General features: G+C 34.6%; 1 protein-coding gene across 1 annotated transcript in view; it reads right to left on the bottom strand.

Annotated features, from left to right (window-relative positions):
• Positions 1 to 21,029, bottom strand: part of nan (transient receptor potential cation channel subfamily V member nanchung) — a 743,452-nt gene that overhangs the window by 485,279 nt on the left and 237,144 nt on the right. The window contains exon 5 of the mRNA XM_081734312.1: positions 1,667 to 1,856. Coding sequence (XP_081590438.1) covers positions 1,667 to 1,856 — 190 coding nt within the window. The remainder of the gene's footprint in view (positions 1 to 1,666; positions 1,857 to 21,029) is intronic.

The following is a 21,029-nucleotide window of genomic DNA, read 5'->3' as shown; positions in this document are numbered from 1 at the left end:
GACAAACCATTTAACGTGAAATTCGAACCACTGTAATGAGTTCAAATGTGAATATTCTCCCACCACGAATCGACTATTTCATGCGCAGACGTTACCTTAATTGTTAGTTGCAAACTTTACGTGAAACAAGTTACACGTTGTACTCTAATGTAAGTCAAACATCACAAAACTGTCATGTTTGGTATGGAAAATTGTAGCAACGCAAAAAATATCTCATTGTGTATAACTCATCAGCTGAGCGTATATACAGATTTGTTCTAGAGCTCTGTGTGTCGTCGTTGCATAAATGGTGTAAGCGGGAGGTTGGGATGTCAGACGTGGATGATTTACTACATTACCTGTCAGGGTTGCCACAGTAGAGTAACAGTAAATGTCAGTTCATCTAACCATTATGCTTTAATTATTATTGACGAAGATTATGAGGTGCGTATGTTGTGAGTTGAAAAGAAATTTTGAAACGACAAAATATTCACAAAGCATTTCTTTTGGATAGTATGCACATTATTTAGAAACAAAAAATGTGGGGTCATAAAATAACAGGAAGAGCTGCCGACGATAAAGAAACAAACAAGTCCAAAAATGAAAATGGATTGAAATCTGTAAATTTAACGTCGCATGCGTAAGCCAGCTAGGCTAAAAGAGAAGGTAATGATGAGAAATGAATGGAATGGTAGAAGGAAGAAAGTGGAGGAAGCGGGGGGACCCAAGAAAACCGACGCACATGGTGTTTGTCCATCACAAAGTTCACTTGGCACGAGCTGGGATCACACCAAGGACCTCATGCACCTGAAGGGAACGCTATTTCACTGAGCCACCGCGTCCCCTATATATAAAAAGTCCAATTCATATTAATTGAGAGTAAGGAAATGCTAAGATTTTATGCCAATAAACTGGTTGAGAAAGAAAATAAAACATTCATATGACGATAATATGCAAAACCTTATTGTAGCTTTATCATTACATATAATATTCAACGTTTAATCTTGTCGTCATATAAAATTATAAGTTAGCAAACACTTACATGTGTTTAATGTTATGATCACACGTGAAATGGTTTTACATATTCCACGTAAAACCGACTTAAGAAGTTGTACAAGATATGTCTTAATTTACTAACATCGTTTGTGGTATACATATATTTGATTTTATTTCTTGAGAAGTTTATATACACTCAAGAAACCCTCCGTGTAAGCTATATCTCTGTTATTTTTATCATTTTCCTGATGTTACTTGACGTAAAGGAAGTAAGTAAGCAAATTTTCCACTTGCATAAATATTTCAGATTAGTAATATATGCCTGTTTTACAAGGAATACGTGTTTCTGGCAAGAATCCTATGCATAAACCTTAATTTGATCTATTGGATAGTATATGTAAAAACATACAACGTTAAAGACAAATGAAAATGGTTGATAATAATTGTGAAAATTTAAAATAATAATATATACTTAAACTATTTGTTTATTAGGTCTTTCCGGTATTATAATTTTATTTACCCTTCTGATTGGTTGTAATTTTACGTGGTTCCGGGATAATTCTCGAAACTTAGAATCCGCATTATTTTACATGCTAAAGATACGAGACTGTTAGCTGTAAGAATTAACACACTTCGGGTAAGGGTATACAAGCTATTATATGCATATTTAAATTGAAGGGAAACCACTAACCCGTCATAATTTGTCTCGGTGCAGACATTCACCCACTCATGATCCAATGAATCTGTTCTTGATGCTTTCTGATCTTCAGGACACATGAAGTTCCCAACACATCTTTCATGGAAATTAACCCCACTATCGAGTAGAAATTTCACCATTGCAGGATCCTCATTCACAATGGCCATGTGAAGGACATTCTCACCTGAAAGAAACAAGAGGATCATAGTGTTATGTTACAAAATCTCAAATATATGGATGTTAATCCGTAACTTAGGATGTAGATTTATGTTGTGACGCAACCTTGGATGTGGGGTTCTTTCCTATCCATTTCAGAAAATGTAATATTTCCAAATCTAAATGCATTATTTACATCAAATTAGTTTTGTAAAAATACTAATCCCATTCCAATGGCAGAAAAATAAGAAAATAACTTCCTTGAAGAAAAGCCTTTTACAGGAAATAACATGTTAATATCCAAAATTCGTACAATTACAACCAAAATTGACAATATTGCAAGAAAATTGCCAAACTCTTCAGACTGCTTTTAGATAACAGTGACAATGAAAACTAATGTACTCCTCGCAGTTTTCCCCATAATAGTTGATGGAATTAATGCAAATATCACCAAACTATTTCAACTATGGACACCAGTGTGTCATTTTACACAGTGGTTGTGTATAGATCAAATAACTTTTAAAAAACTGAGATACTTCATTTAGAAATCAGAAACTCTTATTGTGACACCATCGTGAGAGACATAAATTCGTTTAAATGACCTGACCTCCATTATCAATCATGATATTTCAATGTTTCAGTACACTATTTAAAAATCTTGAATGTACTATAAGAAAGGTCCATAACATTTTTGTAACACGAACTCTTAAGAGGTTATAGCGGCGAAAATTTGAAAGTAAGTTATATTTCACACTCTAAAACGATGTTAAAGGCATTTTCCCTACATTTGAGCAACATACACTTTTAAATATAACTTGACCTGATGAACATGAATCAGAATGTTTCCAAGTAAAATTTTGTCTCTTATGGGCAAGATTCAAAATGGCTGTCAAAGTGGCTACTGCACGAATTTGTTTTCAAAATAGCTACATATATTGCAAGTGTGACATATCATTCGCTACGTTTTCGAGGTAAAAATCCATTTATGAGCCCTGAATCTCAATTCGAATAACGAAGATGCCTCAAACTTCCATCAAAGCTCAGATGATGCCCAAACTCCACGAGAAATAAAAGATATTGCATATCAGTGCAATGCATCACTTCCTATGCTTTCAGAGTAAAATATCTTATTGCTGATGCTTAAATTCTAATTCTGACACCAGAAGTGCTCAAGAACTCAAGATGGCTTCCAAAAATGATACAATTTATGGAAAATATCGGCAATGACATATTGCCGAAACTGTAACAATATTCTATTTTAAAAGTGATTTGCTTTGATCAGATTTCATTTTTTAATCGAAAGAAGAGTTCAAATACAGTTTCTTTTTAATCAGTTTTGATACAACGTAGTGTCTATTTTCTTTAGGCATCGTCACCACCCTGGTTGGCAACGGTGAAAATCGCTCACGCTGTTAAAAGAGGCCAGGTTGTCTCAAATTTCGAACTTGCCTTACTTAATACATTAACGGTCTAATAATTAAATTTAACTCGTGTAAGCTAGGGATCTCGTGAACTAAATATAACTCAAACGTATTTTAGCTCCCGCCAAGTGAACTTTGTGGTGGACAAACACCGTGTGCGTGGGTTTTCTCGGGGTTCTCCCGTTTCCTCCCACTTTCTTCATTCCACCATTTCATTCATTTCTCATAATCACCGTCTCCTTTAGCCTAATCGGCATAACCGTGGGACGTAAAACTCAAAGATTTCATTTCATTTTTCATTTTCAAACGTATTTTAATCTTGGGAACCATGTGCCACACAAGCGACTTACACTATGATGCTGTAATATTTATGTAATCAGATGGGTGACTTTTAGGGAAAAGTTTCGATTCTATTCGTGAAAATTTCAATTATTTATGTATTCATTCTTGTAGTAAATACTCGTATTTACAATTTGATTCTATAAATGGCCGTGACTCCCAGGAAAAGTTTTCTAGTATGACAGTCAACATATTAAACAATGTAAGAAAATTAATTTCAACGATAATTTATTTTCACCAGAAGTATTCCAGTTGAATGCAATATTTGCTTGGATACCTCCCAATTATCCCCACTCTATGCAGCTGGAATTGTGTAAGAAAGATAGGTAGAATTTACCTGTTCTCGCACGGAGAGAAAATTCGAGCTCATTTACAAGGAAAACCCATATATTCCGGCTTCCAGTGGTTTTCCTGGTGCTGTTTCTGGTGCAATTGGAGAACTACAATCATCGAAAATCCGTCAGCCTTGTAACTAGAACACTAAGACAGGAGAGCTAGAGAGGACTTACTTGAGTTCATGTTTATCTATATTGTATATATCAACAAAAAATTAAAGTTTCAAGGGGACTGATACCTCATGTACACCTTCTAGGAATGGGACTGGATGTGATGCTGATTTTCTGGACTGCGTAGTGTCTTTACATAACCACAAAATGTTGTTCAGAGCTCACAACCATGATTTTCTTTATCATGCACGTGCCGAGAGAGAACATGTATGATTTCCGTCTGAAAAATTTCAAACTCGGTTCGATATGCTGGTATTTTTGGCCTACTTGAATCCGTTAATTTGGTTTTCGATTCATCGTAACTGTGTCCATTTGGTTTTGTGTTTGACATTCCACGAATGCAATAGCGCAGAGTGGTCTGATATCTTCAAAAACCTATCAGGATCTTCTATAACGTGTCCAGAGTACTTAGTAAGGTGAGGGATATTGAAAGAAGTGCGGGAATTTTGTTCTGCCATTTTTGCAATGTCTTCCGGGAAAGCATTTTTTCCTGATCCGGTATGAGGCACACACTAGAAAACAGTCACGTCTACGCCACTAAGCTCACTGACAAGAACAATCATATACCTATGAATTAAAAAAGTTCAGTTTCGATTAATGAAAGTAGCGTCCAGCAGGGGAGTATTCAGTAAAATTGAGCCAGTCAAATCCTCACCATGTAAAACTATATCACATATAGTTTATGGGTAGAGCAAGGTAAGAAAATGAGTGGCCGGAATAGACTCCCACTACCGGCTTTTATTGTAAAATTCACTAAATAACAGTATTTACAGAAATAATATAAAGTAGCGAGCAGGCTATTTTCCTCTAAATTTGTTAGTTAGAAATAGGCAAGGTCGCGGACAGGATCTCCACAGAGCCCCGTGGAAGGCTAAGCAGAGTGGCGAAAGGAATCCCCAAAGCTTCGTGGCAAGCAGTGAGGAGGTTAGTAGTCACAGAGCCTTGTAGCAGGCTAAGCAACTGGCGGTAGGATTCCCAACAAAGCACCGTAGCAGGCTAAGCTAGGAGAAAGGCAAAGACAAGAGTCTCGTAACAGACCAGAGATTTAAGGTTAGCCTACTCCTAATTATCCGTGGCAAACAGTCAAGGACACCAGAGAACTGGTACTGGTCCGCTGGTGGCTGCCAAATTTATTGGGCTCCAGGAGGCGGTGACGCTGCTGGTCCGATGTCATAGTCTGCTTCGTAGGAGGAGCCGGAAGTCCGTCGTCTGCTGGTTGTAGTGAATCCATGTGGTGCGTAGTATCCTGATTCAAAACCATGTTGTGATGTTTGTAAACACAAGTGTAAAGTATTGTTTGTACACAATAACACGTGAGATATTACAATATATTAAATAATAAAAATCAATGCAAGAAAATCTGCAATTTAAATATATAGAATTTAAAAATTCAATAAATCAGAAAGTAAAAACGTGAAAATTCAATAAAAGTTTACACTAAAAGTTGTCAAATGAAAATCTTTCCATCATATTAAAATTCTTCAGTAAACGATATTTTCTATGACACTTTTAACTACTATATTCCGTAAACAAAAAAATATATAAATATATATAATAACTTAAACACATGGCTCCCAAATATAGAGGTATAAGATAATCCTATAAATTTCTGAACGAAAAGACATGCCTTTCTAAAAAATATTACTTTAAACAATTACCTCCATGCATCCATTTGGAGGTGAAAGGTGATACTGTAAATATCTATTAAAAATTTCCAAATTATTCTTTAACACAAACGTAAGGGTATGAAATAGACCAATACGTACTTGCCAGAAATTGTCAAATTATTTTGGTAATTTAAAACACGTCTAAGAGGACAAAATGATCCTATTTGCTCCTGTCAAAGATTTCCAACATCTAAGGGTACAAGCACGGCTGTGACCAGCGAAGGTACACACCAGGAACAGATGCCGTGAGGGTTAGGGACCATGGGGTTAAAAATCTATGTCGAGGGTCTTTCTTTCCTTTTAACTCAACATCCCATACGCCAGAAAGTTTGAATGTAATTGTATCAAAACCGCGTAAAAGGTTCGAGAGTTATCGTAGAAACTTATTTTCTCATATTTATAAAAGAGAACTTTGAAGTTTGTGGAAAATTACACCCTTTTACCATTTATTCTTTTTCGATTTCAACCAAAAATAACGGAAAATCAGGTAAGCCTGAACATAACATACACTATATTTCATAGAAATCAAATCCGTTTTTCGTATGTAGATTATACTACAAAATTGTTTTGTTATCTTACTAATTATAGGAGTAAAAATACGTGATGTGGATTTTACCTCTTTATTGATCGCGAGCAACGGGATTATTTGCGAAGTTGGAATAAGACACGATTTTTCTTCGATTAAAATCGTATAAATTTTACGAGAGATATCATACCACTTTCATATTAGGATTAGATTTTGAAACAGGGTGTATGTTACCTGAGGCTCTTCCATAATCAACGCTGCTTTGTGTTTAAGTCAGCCAAGAGTAAGAACTCACAATAGACATTTTTTAAAATTATCCCCACAGTTTTGAGTTTTAATCGGTCGTATATGAGAATGAATTCTGACTTAGACCCTGAATAAAAAAGAAAAGAAAAAAGGAATGAAAAGAAGGGAAAGAAAACGAAAAGTTCCCTCAAGACTTATGTAAAAGTTTTCCGATTCGTGTAAAATATAATGGTCCACATTCAGAGACGTTCTTATGTGTAACTAGCGTTGTACTGAGAGTTTGACTAAGGTTTGATTATATATTCCATATTTGAAAACATGCTAATGACGTTACCCACAAAATTCGTATTGAGACAGTCCAGCCTAGACCTTCCTGGACGGTTGTTCAAACACATTATGAAAATATACGTACAAGATAATTTTAAACAAAAAAATATAACGCTAAAAATTAACATTTCAAAGGAAATCAAGCAAAGCAATATTCTTAAATTTTAAAATGCAAGCATATAGATAACAATCGTCAGCTGTTATTTAAACTGAAAAAATAAACTGAAGTCCAGTCAAAAGTAGATTATATTACAAACGATTTTTGAAACAAATTATCAAGAAAAACAGAAGTGGTACTTACAACACTTCAATATTAGAAAACCTCATCCAATATTGGACCTGTTATTGGTGTCACATTCTTGCTTCTAACATGTAATATATAACAATAAGAATGCTTGTAACATACATTCTTGCGGTCCCAGTTCGACTAAATTTACATTAATAATCACCAAAACTTATCACGATAGTTATTTCAATAAATTAAACTATTTTTGTTATAGAGCTCCTCTGTGGCTAAGCGATTAGCGTACGCGCCTTTGGCATGGGAGGCCGGCGTTCGAATCCTGGCGGGAGCTCATGTGGTTCGGATTTCACATTAATCAGTAGGTCCACGTCTCATATAGCCTCGCTGCTGAACGGGACGTTAAACTCAAAATCAACTCAATTCATTTTTGTTATTATAAAACTTAGCATTTCCTTAATACTTATAATCCATTTTCCAGAAATTAAAAATTCACTTCAACCTTTTATGGCTTCCTCACTTTTTATATCTTTAACACCACAAATAAAACAAGTTTAAACACGTCTCGCCACAAGATTGGCTATCATAAGGTACCGGATTATCGTCCTTGTTGTCCTATAAGTACAAATACATAAACGTTATCGTTGCAAACGCGGGACGGTGTTATTTGAGATTATCTTACATAATATGAATTAAATAAATTATAGGTAACAGTTTTCCAAGTTTAGAAGGATGTAAAATTATCGCCAGATAACGTACAAGGAAATTTCTTAAACAATTTGTTGTAAAAAAAAATGATACCGAGTGTGAAATAGTTTTGATTGTAATTCTGTCAATTTTTAGTGTTAAATAATATCTCATTATTGTACACTACATACTTGCATTTTACTTTTTAGCATATTACTTTGAAATACATATCAATTTCTAGCATTTTATTCATTTCATATTCTCTCGTATCTTGTAAATATTCTTCAAATGTGTTTGAAAAACTCTGCGCAAAATCGAAGCAAAGAAAATTTCCCTCGACTCAAACAAAGTTTCCCCATTTTCTTATCAAATTTTCCCTAGTTAGTTGATTTCCAATTCCTATGACAGGACTTTTGATAAGATTTATTTAACTATATTAAAGAACGTATCAAACACATGTATTTTGTAAATTTAGTTTTTGCTCCTTTTTTTACCTTTTCCTTCACTTGCCAATAATGGGTGCAAATTATACTACTTTGAACAGATGCATACATCCACACACACACACACACACACACACACACACAAAATATTGCTTTATTTCTAAAGAAGAAAGAAGAATTTAAGTATTTATGTTGGTCAGTCAGTTAGCGCGATAATTTCACTGGATTTTCGTATCGAAAAATTCCCCCTTACCGTTTTCTCTAACTTTACCTACGAATTTTCTTTCGATTACTGAAATTTCCCTCGAACTACGAACACTGCATAGTGAAAGTCGTCACTATCGTCTTTTTGAATACGAAAATTTTAACCATGCGTTAGTCAAAGTTTAGTATGACTAATAGCAAGTAAAACAACTGTGAAGACAGTTAGTGTACTTTGTTAGAGATTAGGGCCTTACTCCTATTGTTTTATGACTCAAATTAATGAGAAGGAAAAGTATTGATTTGTCGCTTCTTTGATGCACAACGAACATCATATTCGCACCACACACATGAATCAATATATTTTGAATCAACTTTTCCGAGCCGAAACATTCAAAGAAGTCTTATTTTTCAATAGTAAATTCCTACATCAATTAAAACTTTTATATATGCAACACTGCTGGATTGTGCTAGCATTGAGAACCTGGGCAAATGTACTTAGTCTAATGGATTCCCTTTTATGTTTGAAAACGTCATTGTTATTAATGGAAGTATGTGACTTAGCCACATCCACCGTTCCTACAGTATTTCGTTTCATGTTAAAAGAGAGAGAGAAGATATAACTTCTACAATAATTCTTTTTTTTTTTTAGAAAAAAAGTAGAAAAAGTACTTTATAAAGTGGTGATATTGAAAAAGGTAGTGGCGATGACAGCAAATTCTCTCAACATTAATTTAATTTACTCGTACCTTTGAGTTAAACAATAGCAACTCTACAATGGAAGCTTAACGTTAATTTAAAAACGTAAAACGAGAGCTTTTTTCAAAACTCGTTCTCGTTCCTTTCTATTCCAAGGTTAATAATCTGTTTAAATGAAGAATCCTGTAAAAACACATCTATGTAGTGATTCAGGCTTTGTTTCTCTCAAATGTCCAGCTATAAGTGGCACAGAAAGCCGTATCCCAGGATACTCCCTTGAATGCAATTATACGAGGTATGTTAATCATTACTAGGAATAAAATATAGATGAGAATTGTTTTATATATTGATCTTGATTCCTATATGACTCTCAGCAAAAATATTTAAGTATCGTTTAAATTCAGAACTACATCAGAGGGTATATCGGGTTTTAAGTATCAAATTATTTCATTAAATATTTATATAATACTCTTCTCCATATAGGGGATGATCTGACAAAAGATTTATATCAATGAACGAAATGTTTTGTGTAGGTAATTCTTCAAATACATATTTCTTCCAAATATTTTAACATACCAGTTAATAAATCTTGTATCACTGTTGCGCCTTCAACAACTACTACTGTATGTGCAGCTTTTGCACAAAATGCGATTTTTATTGATATAGGAGCACTTTGGTTTAGGTTAGGTTAGATTAGGTGCCAGGCTGGCTGGTCCCCCAGTTTTTACCTTCTAGATCCGCCACTGCCCAAAATTGTATTATTTTACATGTAGGGTTCAAAAATAAATAAACAATCTTTCCCATCAGAATAGTCAGTATCAATTATGATTGGTAACTAACAACACAATTTTCAGAGCCATAACATTTTGTTTTACTCGGTTTTCTCCAAAATTAATAATGGGGATTTGCGCTCACTCATAAACTTTTGTTCAGTTTTATTTCATCTATCAATTGGTTTATGTCCTATATTTGGACGAATTTTTTTTCGTTAAACCCTAATAACGTTGTAGAATTTCTGAAACTTAATAATAATTAACAGATCAACTCAGATAGTAAACCGAAACCTATTCCCTAATTAATTGGACAGAAACAGTAATGTTGACACAAATATTTCACTTAGTGACTACGTAAACAAGGAAATGGGCCGTGTGGATTCTCCATGTTTAACGTAGGTAACTACACAATATCATTAAACAGCCTAGATAGCTGCAATTCAATAAAGTTATGCAGTATAGCATTGAAGAAATATTTGACAGAATATCCACAGAAATGAAAGTAGAATGTTGAATGTAAATGTTATTTGATATTCCTTTCAACTCATTGCTTTCTTAATAACATTCTTACAACAAACCGTATCTACTATACAAAGTGGATTATAAAGTTTCCATCCATTTCTGTGAGAAATTAGCATCAGAATTAAACCAATAATAACAATGTAACTTCTAACACACAGTAACTGACAATCCATTCACACTATAGATTCTGGTACACCCAACTCCCGAGGTAGGCTTATGATTGATTCTTTTAGGTTTTCCTTTACTCGTTGCACAGTGTGAGCTCATACCTTGGGCTTACAGAAACTTTTCACATCCTACACTTCATTTGTGGTGTTGAATTTCTATACTTAAAAAATCCTAATTCCTTAAGCTTGTTCTATAAGTCATATGCTGCTCCCACTATTGAGTACTGTTCTCCTATCTGGTCTATGGCCTGCCCTACTCATCTGAAAAAATTAAATTCTGTAATTAATTTCTTTTTAGCCATTGTATCCTACCAAGTACCTCACTTCGAACACTTCCAAAAAATGATATTTTAACATTCCTCAATATCAAATCTCCCCTAGTGAGAAACAAAATTTCTGACCTAATATTTTTGCATAATATTGTAAATGGCCATATATCATGTGACACAGTTATTAAGTCAGATAAATTTTCGCGTACCCGCTAGAACAACACGATCTAGTGATCTCTAACACTCGAGCTGCGAGAGTTAATATTGTCCAAAGGTCCCTTCTAAACCGAATTGTTAGCACGTATAATCAGTTACCAGAAACTGTAGACGTTTTTTCAAATGATATACCTTCAGAATGAATCTATAAATAAACTATTTTTTAATGTTGCCATTGTACTGTACCATCTTGATTTCAAATTGTTATTCTATTGTTATGTTAAAAATTGTTAAAATGTTTCAGTGTAAAATGGCCTAGTGCTGTATCTGAAACCTATTATAAATAAATATATACTAGTAGTCTGACATCAGTCGTGACGGGAACAATTTGAGCTCAAAGTTATCTTGAATATCCGGTACGTACTCCCTTTGAAACGCCCATAAAGCACAAATATTCTTTTCGATTACCTGCAGAAGAATAAGTTACTACGTGTTATTAACAGTTAGAGGTTAAATTACTATTATTGGATTGAATCTAAAATCTTTTTTCATAGAAATGGATCGAAACCTCATAATCACCCTGTATAAAACTGGAAGTGACCTTGCATGGAATTGGATCGCAGGAAAATGGTTGAATAATTTGAGAAGAATTTTGGAACATAGTTATCATCCTCCTCAAACTGACCCGACGCCTCCAACATGCGATTATGCTATGGGTTACTTACGATTAACATAGAACGGGTGAACGCGAAAGGTATCGTAGTTATGGCAATAACCATAAGTAATCGAAAACAAACTGTTATCTACAAAGAATATAAATCAACCGATTATATTGCATATTGAAGAATTCCCCAAGGCTCCAATCTATGTCCGTTATTGTTCCTTGTTTTCATTAACAAGTTCCCTGATCATATATTATTAAGTAACCAATAGCTTTTTGCTGATGACCTCAAAATATACGGTAGGGTAAAGACCATCCATGACTGTCTAAATTTACAACATGGACATGGAAAATATTGCTAATTAGTGTTCTCTTAACAAACTTAATGTAAACATAGACAAATGTAACATTTTATCGTTTACCAGAGACAAAAGTCAAATAAAGTTTAATTACTCAATGAACCAGATTTTACTAAATAGATTAAATTCGGTCAAAGATCTTTGAGTTACATTTGATACGAAACTGACATTTAATAACCATATAGGGAGCATTGTTAATGAGTCCCTCAAGTTGTTAGGGTCCATAATTAGAACTGGAAAGAAATTTAGCAATAGTACCACACTAACAAAAATGTATTATTCCTATGTCCGATCAATAATGGAATATGCTGCTGTGATCTGGAACCTATCACAACAGCAATACCGGCATCAACTGGAAAAAGTCCAATCTAAATTTATCAAATACTTGACGTACAAGAGAATGGAATCTATCCATATTAGAAGATTATCTAACATTAATAGACAACTTCTGTATTCCTACACTTGAACAAAGGCAAAATGTGATAGATATTATTTTTCTCCATAAAATAGTACAAAACGAGTTTAATTATACGGATCTCATATCAACACTAAATTTTTATGTCCCGACACTTAAAACTGGTCCTGATAACTCTGGCCTGTTCTATTGCAAAGAAAAGAAAAACCGAACCAACGTATTATTGAAATCACCAAACTGGAGAATGTGCTATACGTATAACAAAATATGTATCCAACACAAAGAAATTGACATATGTAATATGAACTCTATGTTGAAAGAAAACTATTGTAAATGTACTATGTAATACACCAACACTATAATTGCGCTTATGCCTGTTGTGTTGATTGCAAATAAATAAATACATTTTACACCAATATTTATGAACATTTTATTGATGATGATATGAAAAGAATTGAGTTTTGGAGAACGATTTTAATCCGTATAATTTATGTTTATTTGTGTTTGTAGAATTGTTATAAGTAACGTATGATGAGAAGGCATTGACACATAAAAAGTGAGTACATACCTTACACTATAGATGTTGGTTTAATAGAAGTTTTGTATGATACACTGTGGTGTAACTTTAATGTTTAGCACGGACCCACGGTTGAATACGCAGTGTTTTCGGATCAATATATTCAATATTCAGGTAAAAATTTTCTGTACGCCTTATACCTCGAGAACTACTTTTTAGAGTAGCTAAAGCCAAATTATAACTCAACTCAATATGATGTACTTATTTCGTAATAGATTCGACAACTCGATTTAGGGAACGTTCAAAAATCTTGTGGCGCCTGAACCAATAAATTCCAATATATTTCATTCAATCAAACATTTTCTTGTACGCCTCATATCTCGAGAACTACATATAGTGTAGCTAAACCCAAACTATAACTTAACTCAATATGATGTGCTTATTCCGTAAAAAAAAAAAAAAAAAAAAAAAAAAAAAAAAAAAAAAAAAAGTAAAACTCGATTTTAGGACCGTTTAAAAATTTTGTGGCTCCTGACCCAAAATCTAATTATTGACCAAGATCGCAATCTTTTGACCCATTTTGTGAATCATTCCTAAGATTCTTGCTTCTTAGTTTTTAGCTTAATGATGCAATATCAAGACTTAGGGAATCGAATCCAAGTCGTTTTGTTCCTTGACTAAGTCATGCACTTATTGACTTGTAGTGAAATAGTAACTACGTGTTACCTACAAAAATATACTGTTATCATGTTTGTCAATGCATGAACGTTACATGATGGTTTGTGTAAGGTAGTTGATTTTTCTACGTAGAAACAAGTTTAAAGACTGAATTTTAAAATAGTTGTTAAAGGTAAAGAATTTTTAAGTTATATAATTGAGTTTTGAAATATTACAAGTTTTTTACAGTTTTTTGCAAATTATAGGGAAGAGAATGAACTAAAAGTGCAATCACGGACAAAAGTTTAATAAATAAGTTTAACGTAGTCCATGGCATTACTTTGATTAAAATTCGTATCCTAAGAGTTTATGGAAGATTCAAAATTTATGCGAGAAATGGAATATCTCACGAGTACTTCAGGGTAAGAAAATGGGACTTGGTATATAAGCTTGTCTTATTACAAATAAGTGGCAATGTGTCCCAGTATTTTCCATTCCGGTTTTAATGGGATTAAAAAGGGTAATTTCGACAATTTATTGCCACATATATATCGGCGTTATGTTGTTTGTTATCACATCACAGGAAAACAACCGACCCCTTACAAGTGAAGTTTGGAACATAATTAATATCTTTCTCAAGTTGGATTCCATCATGTCGCCTTGTTTGAAAGCAATATTCTAGGAGGGATATTTTTTTAATATGTCCTAAAAGTAGAGTATCTTATGGGGATCTTCTACCATCTCCGCTTAGGTTTCTAACTCTCCATTTGATAACATGTAAAATTTAATATGGCAATTTCTAACAAAGTATTGCAGGTAATAACTTGAAATTTTTAATACAAATACACAAGACCCATATAAATCCAACCACGGTCTCCAATTTACGTTACATGCGTTAGATTAATTGCAATATATTCTTCAGTAAGTTTGGCAACAGAGAATAAAAAGTATGATGCAGAGGGGAGAGGGCTGACCATCTGTTTGCTTGTTAGCTGCTTTTAAAAGGACGCTCTTACCAGAAAAATCACGTTGTGATTCTCACTTCTCAGTGGTTAGATGGTCTGGACTGGAAGAGCCCAAAACCTCTTCTTTCTTCCTTTCACGGTTTGTTTGTTTCTTCCACCCCCTGCTGTCACAAGAAGACAACTTGTTTCGGAAAGCACTTTGAATTAGTAGCGAAAAGCAAAACTGAATGACACCACGGACGGATTAAAGGGAGGGGCGGTCACTCCCTCCGAGAACATTTGAATACTTTGAATAATCGGAGTAAGAAACTAGAAATTGCGTAATCTAATAAGAAAAGTTTGTTGAAGTATACAAATCAAGACGCATTTTAAGTGTCACAGCATTGTACTCTCATCCCCTCCCCTCCCAATTCCCTTCTGAAGAAGTTCTCTTTTGTTTCTCTGTTCCATATTAGCCTTTACACTTACACTTTCATTATCCAGTATTGATTTTTACCATACCATCTGCACAGAAGGCGAATAAGGTTTACGAGTCCTTCCTGCCCCCTTTTTTAAAAATTGCTAATTATAATAAAAATTTATCGAAAACAATTCATCTCAACCATAAAGACTTATACACATTCATTATTGCAATTTTAAAATAAACTCGCCGCCTGTCGCGTATGCTAGCGATCTAATATATACGAATAGATGAAAAGTTAGTTTGAAGCGTATTGTTTTTCTGTAATTAAGTCCGAATTCATATTTGTTTCTATTGTTGCATCGACAAAAGTGAGTGCTAAATCGATTTAGGCTCGTTGGTCTTTGCGAGGTCCCTCAAGATGCAAGGCCGTGGGCAGTCGCCCACCACTTGAAACGCCTCTGCACTAGAGGTCTGCACGTGCTCGGGCCTACAAAGAATGTATCACTTCGGGCCCGAGAGGGGTTCGGGCAGTAGCGTCATTTCAGATTTGGCTTGGGGGGCCAAGACCCCTTGATATATGTAAAATTTCGAGTTTTTCACTGATTTACTACTATGCTATTGATAAAATTATATAAATCTCAAACTCGGGAGGGGGGCAAATGCCTCTCCCTGTCCTCCTAAATGATGCCCCTGGGTTCGGGCTGTGAATTTTTAAATATACAACCATATTTCTCGGACTTTTTCGGGCCTAACTTTGTAAATATAGTGTAAAACGATACAAATTGCACCGTTCTTTCTGGAGGACTTTTAAAACACAACTGCAAAATCAAACCTCGAATTGCTGTAAATAAAAATACAATTTTGCATTAATAATTAAGTTTCTGCAATTCGGGCTTATTTCGGGCTCATTTGATTATCACAGAGCTCAGTCCGGGCTAGGGCCTAAATGCTAAGACATATTTTGGACTCGGGTCGGGCCTCACATTGTAAATTCACAGGCCGGGCCCGGGCTGAAAATTCCGGCCCGTGCAGACATCTGCTCTGCACCCGCACACATTCCTTTCTAGTCCAGAAAATCTCCTCCCCTCCGCATTGTCAATAATGGTAAATTTGTTCCTCGTATATTTGCTTATTATTGTAAGAGAAGTTCAAACCAGAACTCTAAAATTTGTTCGTTCTCTGGGGTAATGTGAGTAATGCAAATTAAGAAAGATATGCGTAATATACAAATGTCAGAAAAACTTGATATCAATTTGAATAACCTTTTACGTAATGTTTATTTTAGAAATAATAAACTTATGCAAGTATATCGAGGCATCTGAAATTTAATGTTAAATAGTGGCGAGTGAGCCAGAAGGGGCGTGCACTATTCAGTTAGTCAAAGAACTCATATATGTAGCTTGAAAACTAATACTATTTAAACCAATATTGAATTAGACAAATTTGATCACTCTGGCCACAGAAAAGGCGTCACCTTCTATGGCCCACCCATCGCATGATGGAAATGAAAGACAGAGGAAAAAAAGACAAATTTGTAAAAAGTAGGATAACCATAATTGGAAATAGTGTGTGTATTTTTTAAGGAGGAAACCCAGAAGTACATTCTCGATATAATAATAATAATAATAATAATAATAATAATAATAATAATAATAATAATAATAATAATAATAATCTTTCTCACTTCAATCATATGTTGATGCGCAAGAAGGAAATTTTAAAACTTTTCTCTCCCCTGGGAGAGCTGTTTTATAATGTGATAAGGTCTCTTCTTCGTAACTGTATCTATCCCTGATCGGGCCGCGATGGGTCAGTGGTAGAGCGTTCACCTCTAATGCATGGCGTCCTTAGTTCGATCTCAGCTCGCACCAAGTGAACTTTATGGAGGACAAACACCATGTGTGGGGGTTTTCTCGGGGTTCTCCCGTTTCCTTCCACTTTCTGCATTCCAGCATTTCCTTCTTTTCACAACATCACTAGCTCCTTTAACCTACCAGGCATAACTGTGGGACGTAAAACTTATAGATTTTTCTATCCTTGATCTTCCACTTCCTGGTTTTTCTTCTGCCTTTTCCCCTATCAACATGGTGATCCAATCGGAGTGCCGAATAAGATGTCCAAGCATGCTGTTTCTTTTTTTTTTCCTATTATCTTCATGATCTGTCGTCCTTCATTAGCTTCCTTTAGTACGTCTTCATTCCTTTTCCTTATACAGTTTTATTATTATTACACAACCACACAAAATAAATAAAAGTTCTGTGCACTGGACCCCAGGGTATTGATTCGATGTATTTTGGTACCCAGAACCCAAATTTCGAAACTCCAGGACGATTTGACCGTGTCAACTTTGTTTTATGGGCGAAGAACGTAAGTGCTGTTTTACGTTTGCTTATGTTTATCGCCCATTTAAAAAAATATCACGGTCAATCGTCCTGGGGTTTCGAAATTTGGATTCTGGGTACCAAAATATTTTGAATCCATACCCTGGGGTCTGGTGCACAGAACTTTTATTCTTTTTGTGTAGCTGTGTTGTTGTTGTTGTTGTTATTATTATTATTATTATTATTATTATTATTATTATTATTATTATTATTATTATTATTATTATTATTATTATTTTCCATGCGTACATTTTCTCGAAAATATCCTCCTCCTAAGAGATGATCAACAATTCATTCCTGAATAGTACTCAGCTTCTTTTCCTACTAATGACTATTTAGGAGTTTTTCCTTAGCTGAATCTCGTTATATTGTGTCTCCATTGTACGTAGAATAGGATTCGATTGCCAGTGTAAGCTCACAACTTCCGAAGTTGAGTCAACATCGTGAAAGAAATGGAGAACTATCCGAATAAAGTGGTAGCGATCTCTGGCCAAGAAAGACGAAAGGATTGTTTGATGTCATTGCACTGATCACGATCTTCTAGGTTGTGAATGTTTACCAGCTGGCATGTCCAGGCCCCTATGGGCTGTATTGCTGAGTTTAGATTTTAGACTAATAAACAGCTGTCTTTAGAAAATAACCTTGTAACACAAATATGATAGTCATGAGTTCCGAACCATAGTGTCAAGTGGTATAACTCTCACTTGGGTGGTAAAATTTGTTATTAGACATTCGTGGAAATCAACTGCTCTGTTAAAATATTTCCGTTTTCTAACATTGTTATGCCTAATTATTATTAAGCATTAATAATTAATTATTATTAAGAAGAAGCTGAAAATCGAGAAACATGGAAGAAATATTTCAAGGTCCAAACTGAAAATTAAGAAGAAACGAAAAAAATCTCATCAGTCCCAGGACCGGCCAAAAGGCAGAATACTTAATAATAATAATAATAAGAAGAAGAATTTTAAAATTTCGTTCTTGATTATAAGAATACATTATGCATTATAAAAGTCGTATACAAAGAAATGTATACATCCTAGAAATACCTTACTACTGTCAAACAACATTTGTACTGTGTATACATTTATATTAATTCTATAGACTGCCACGTCTTTTAATCACGTGGCTCCCCAGCTTGCCTCACAACGATGAGCAAACGCCAATGATTTGAGTATTCTAGTAGGGAATCGAACCTAGAATCACGCGAACAGGAGTCAAAAGTTCTAACCACAAGACTATGGAACCCCTTAGTATGACGTTATGCTTGAAATTCAAATGATTCTACCAAAAACAATTATCAACGAAATAGTTTATTACATCTCTAACACATTACATTTATACTGTGCATACATCTATATTAATTACATTATGAAAAGGAGTAGAATGACTATATGCCTGAAATTAAAATGATCCTACAAAAAGCATATTTTTCAACGAAATACCTTCCTATTATCATGTATACGGGTAATTTTATTCGTGGGTGGAAGGAGGAGTCGCCCGAAGTAAGGAAGAAATACAATACTCTCCTATCTGATAATTGAAATCATGAATAAATTTTATTATTATTCTTCTTTCTGTATATGTTCATTTTCGAGTTAATCATTCCATATCGGACTCCCGAAGAAAAAAAAAAACTATCGAAACAACTTATTGACCGTGCTGATAGCGACTACTCCCCGTCACGATACCGTTTTTCAGTTTTGTTAGTGTTAGGAAAAAGAAGAGTGAGAAAGAAGAGTGGCAGAGGGAGGCAGAGAAGAAAAGAAAAAGAGAAAGAATGAAGAAAGATAAAGGATTGGAGGAGAAAGGATTACTGGATAATTCAGGAAATATAGTAATGAACTTGAATGGTTATTAACGAAGGATCAATTCCGAAGTGATCCGGAAATAGACACATGTCCATAAATACGAGCCTGATCTGGGTCCAGGCGACTGCACAAGAGGGAGTTGCCCAAACCCAGCCCAAGCTAGGTGAAAATGGAATTTAATTGGTTGTAAGGTAATCCTGAATGGTAAATATTAACTATCCAGTCTCTGAACTCCATACTCTGAGATCGACCACACATATGAATTAGCTTGGCGAGACTTCTTTTTTTGGAAGGAGAGAGTACCAAATTCTTTTCCTCTTTGATTCCTTCATTTTGTCACACTTCTTGCAACACAGATATTATAGCACAACGACAGTAGAATTTCCAGTAAGTGCACTTTGCAGTTCGTTTCAAGACTATTCTAAAACTCAAGGGTCACAAAATCACCCTCCCCTCTTTCCCTTTCGAAGGGATCTTTCGGGGGGAAAGGTGAAAAATGTGGAAACAATTGGATACAATTACTAAGAACATTTTCCTTCTTCCTTCACAAGTCTCTTGTTTATGGTCATTTCGTCTTGTGTGATAAGGCGGACTTCAGAACACAAAATTGCAACGCTCCAGATTCCCTACCCAAATTGTCACGCGGTTCGTATGTCAGTCTTCGAGTTTCTTCAAAGAATGTTACATTATCTGCTATGAGATCTGCAAACGATCTCCATTGTATAACTGCTATCTCGATAGAGGCAGTGGACAAAACTAAGGACAAAGCTGCCCAAAACAAGTTTTTGACAAAAAAAAAAAAAGGGAAGGAAGAAACAGAGACAACATTTGTTTTTAGCCAGAAGCGCTCATAAATCACTACCACGTGACGCGAAGACTATTAGGGCTAGAGGTTCAGCAGAGAGCTCTCAATTCCTGGAGAAATTCTATCCTCTACGTTGCCAAGTGTAAACGGAAGTATACATTATAATTAATCTAAATTGATCTGGGGCATAAATCAAAAACAGAAACCATGAACATATAGATATTGCTGTTGGAAAATATCATGGAAAATTTTGAGACGGTAAGTGCAATATCTTGTTAAATATTCTCATAGAAATATCTACGTGTTATCTTATAGGGATCCTGAAACACTTGCAAGTGGGTAGACATCCCCTTATGGGTTTTGTTTTCATAAATATACTCTCTGGGTAGCATTTCAGTTATGTTGATACAATCACTCAATCATTTTGTTATAGTTCTGAAATACCCTTGTAACACCAATTATAAACGAAAGCTATGATCTCCAAATCAACGTTTCTCAAAACGTGTGCAAGGTGAAATTTACTTTAACAAATTTTGAAGACAAAACACAGCATAAAATAGCTTTTTTTCTAGTTTAAGCCTGCAAGTACACTGCTGTTCTTTGGTACTCAGAAAACAATCAACCTAATAGTCCCCGGAGTACTTACATGAGATTTTCAGAGTAAATTTTAGAGTTAGTGACTGCTACACGCTTCAACTTTTGAGCGGGTATACATTATGCCTTATCACCAGCAGTTGCGTTGGAAACTTTGTGCGATATCGTTTAATATTGGCAGTTTAAATTAATTATAACAGTAAATCATGAGTTCTTGTGAGACTCAATTATCTAGAACTTTCTTCAGGATATTAGGACAGAAATGTAACAACTGACATTGAAAAATGCCAACTCAAAATATACTGAGTACTAGATGGGTATTACTTTCATTATGCCGCTGTTTTACAACACAAAATAATTAAATCAAAAATCATCTTTCTCTGTTATAATTAATAAGGTTAATAGTGCACTATATCGCACAAAATGCTCAACACTCTCACTGG

Source organism: Thermobia domestica, chromosome 12 (genome assembly GCF_964235325.1).
Source record: "Thermobia domestica chromosome 12, izTheDome1.hap1.1, whole genome shotgun sequence".
Taxonomy (NCBI): Eukaryota; Metazoa; Arthropoda; class Insecta; order Zygentoma; family Lepismatidae; genus Thermobia; species Thermobia domestica.
This window is presented reverse-complemented; position numbering and strand designations above follow the sequence as displayed.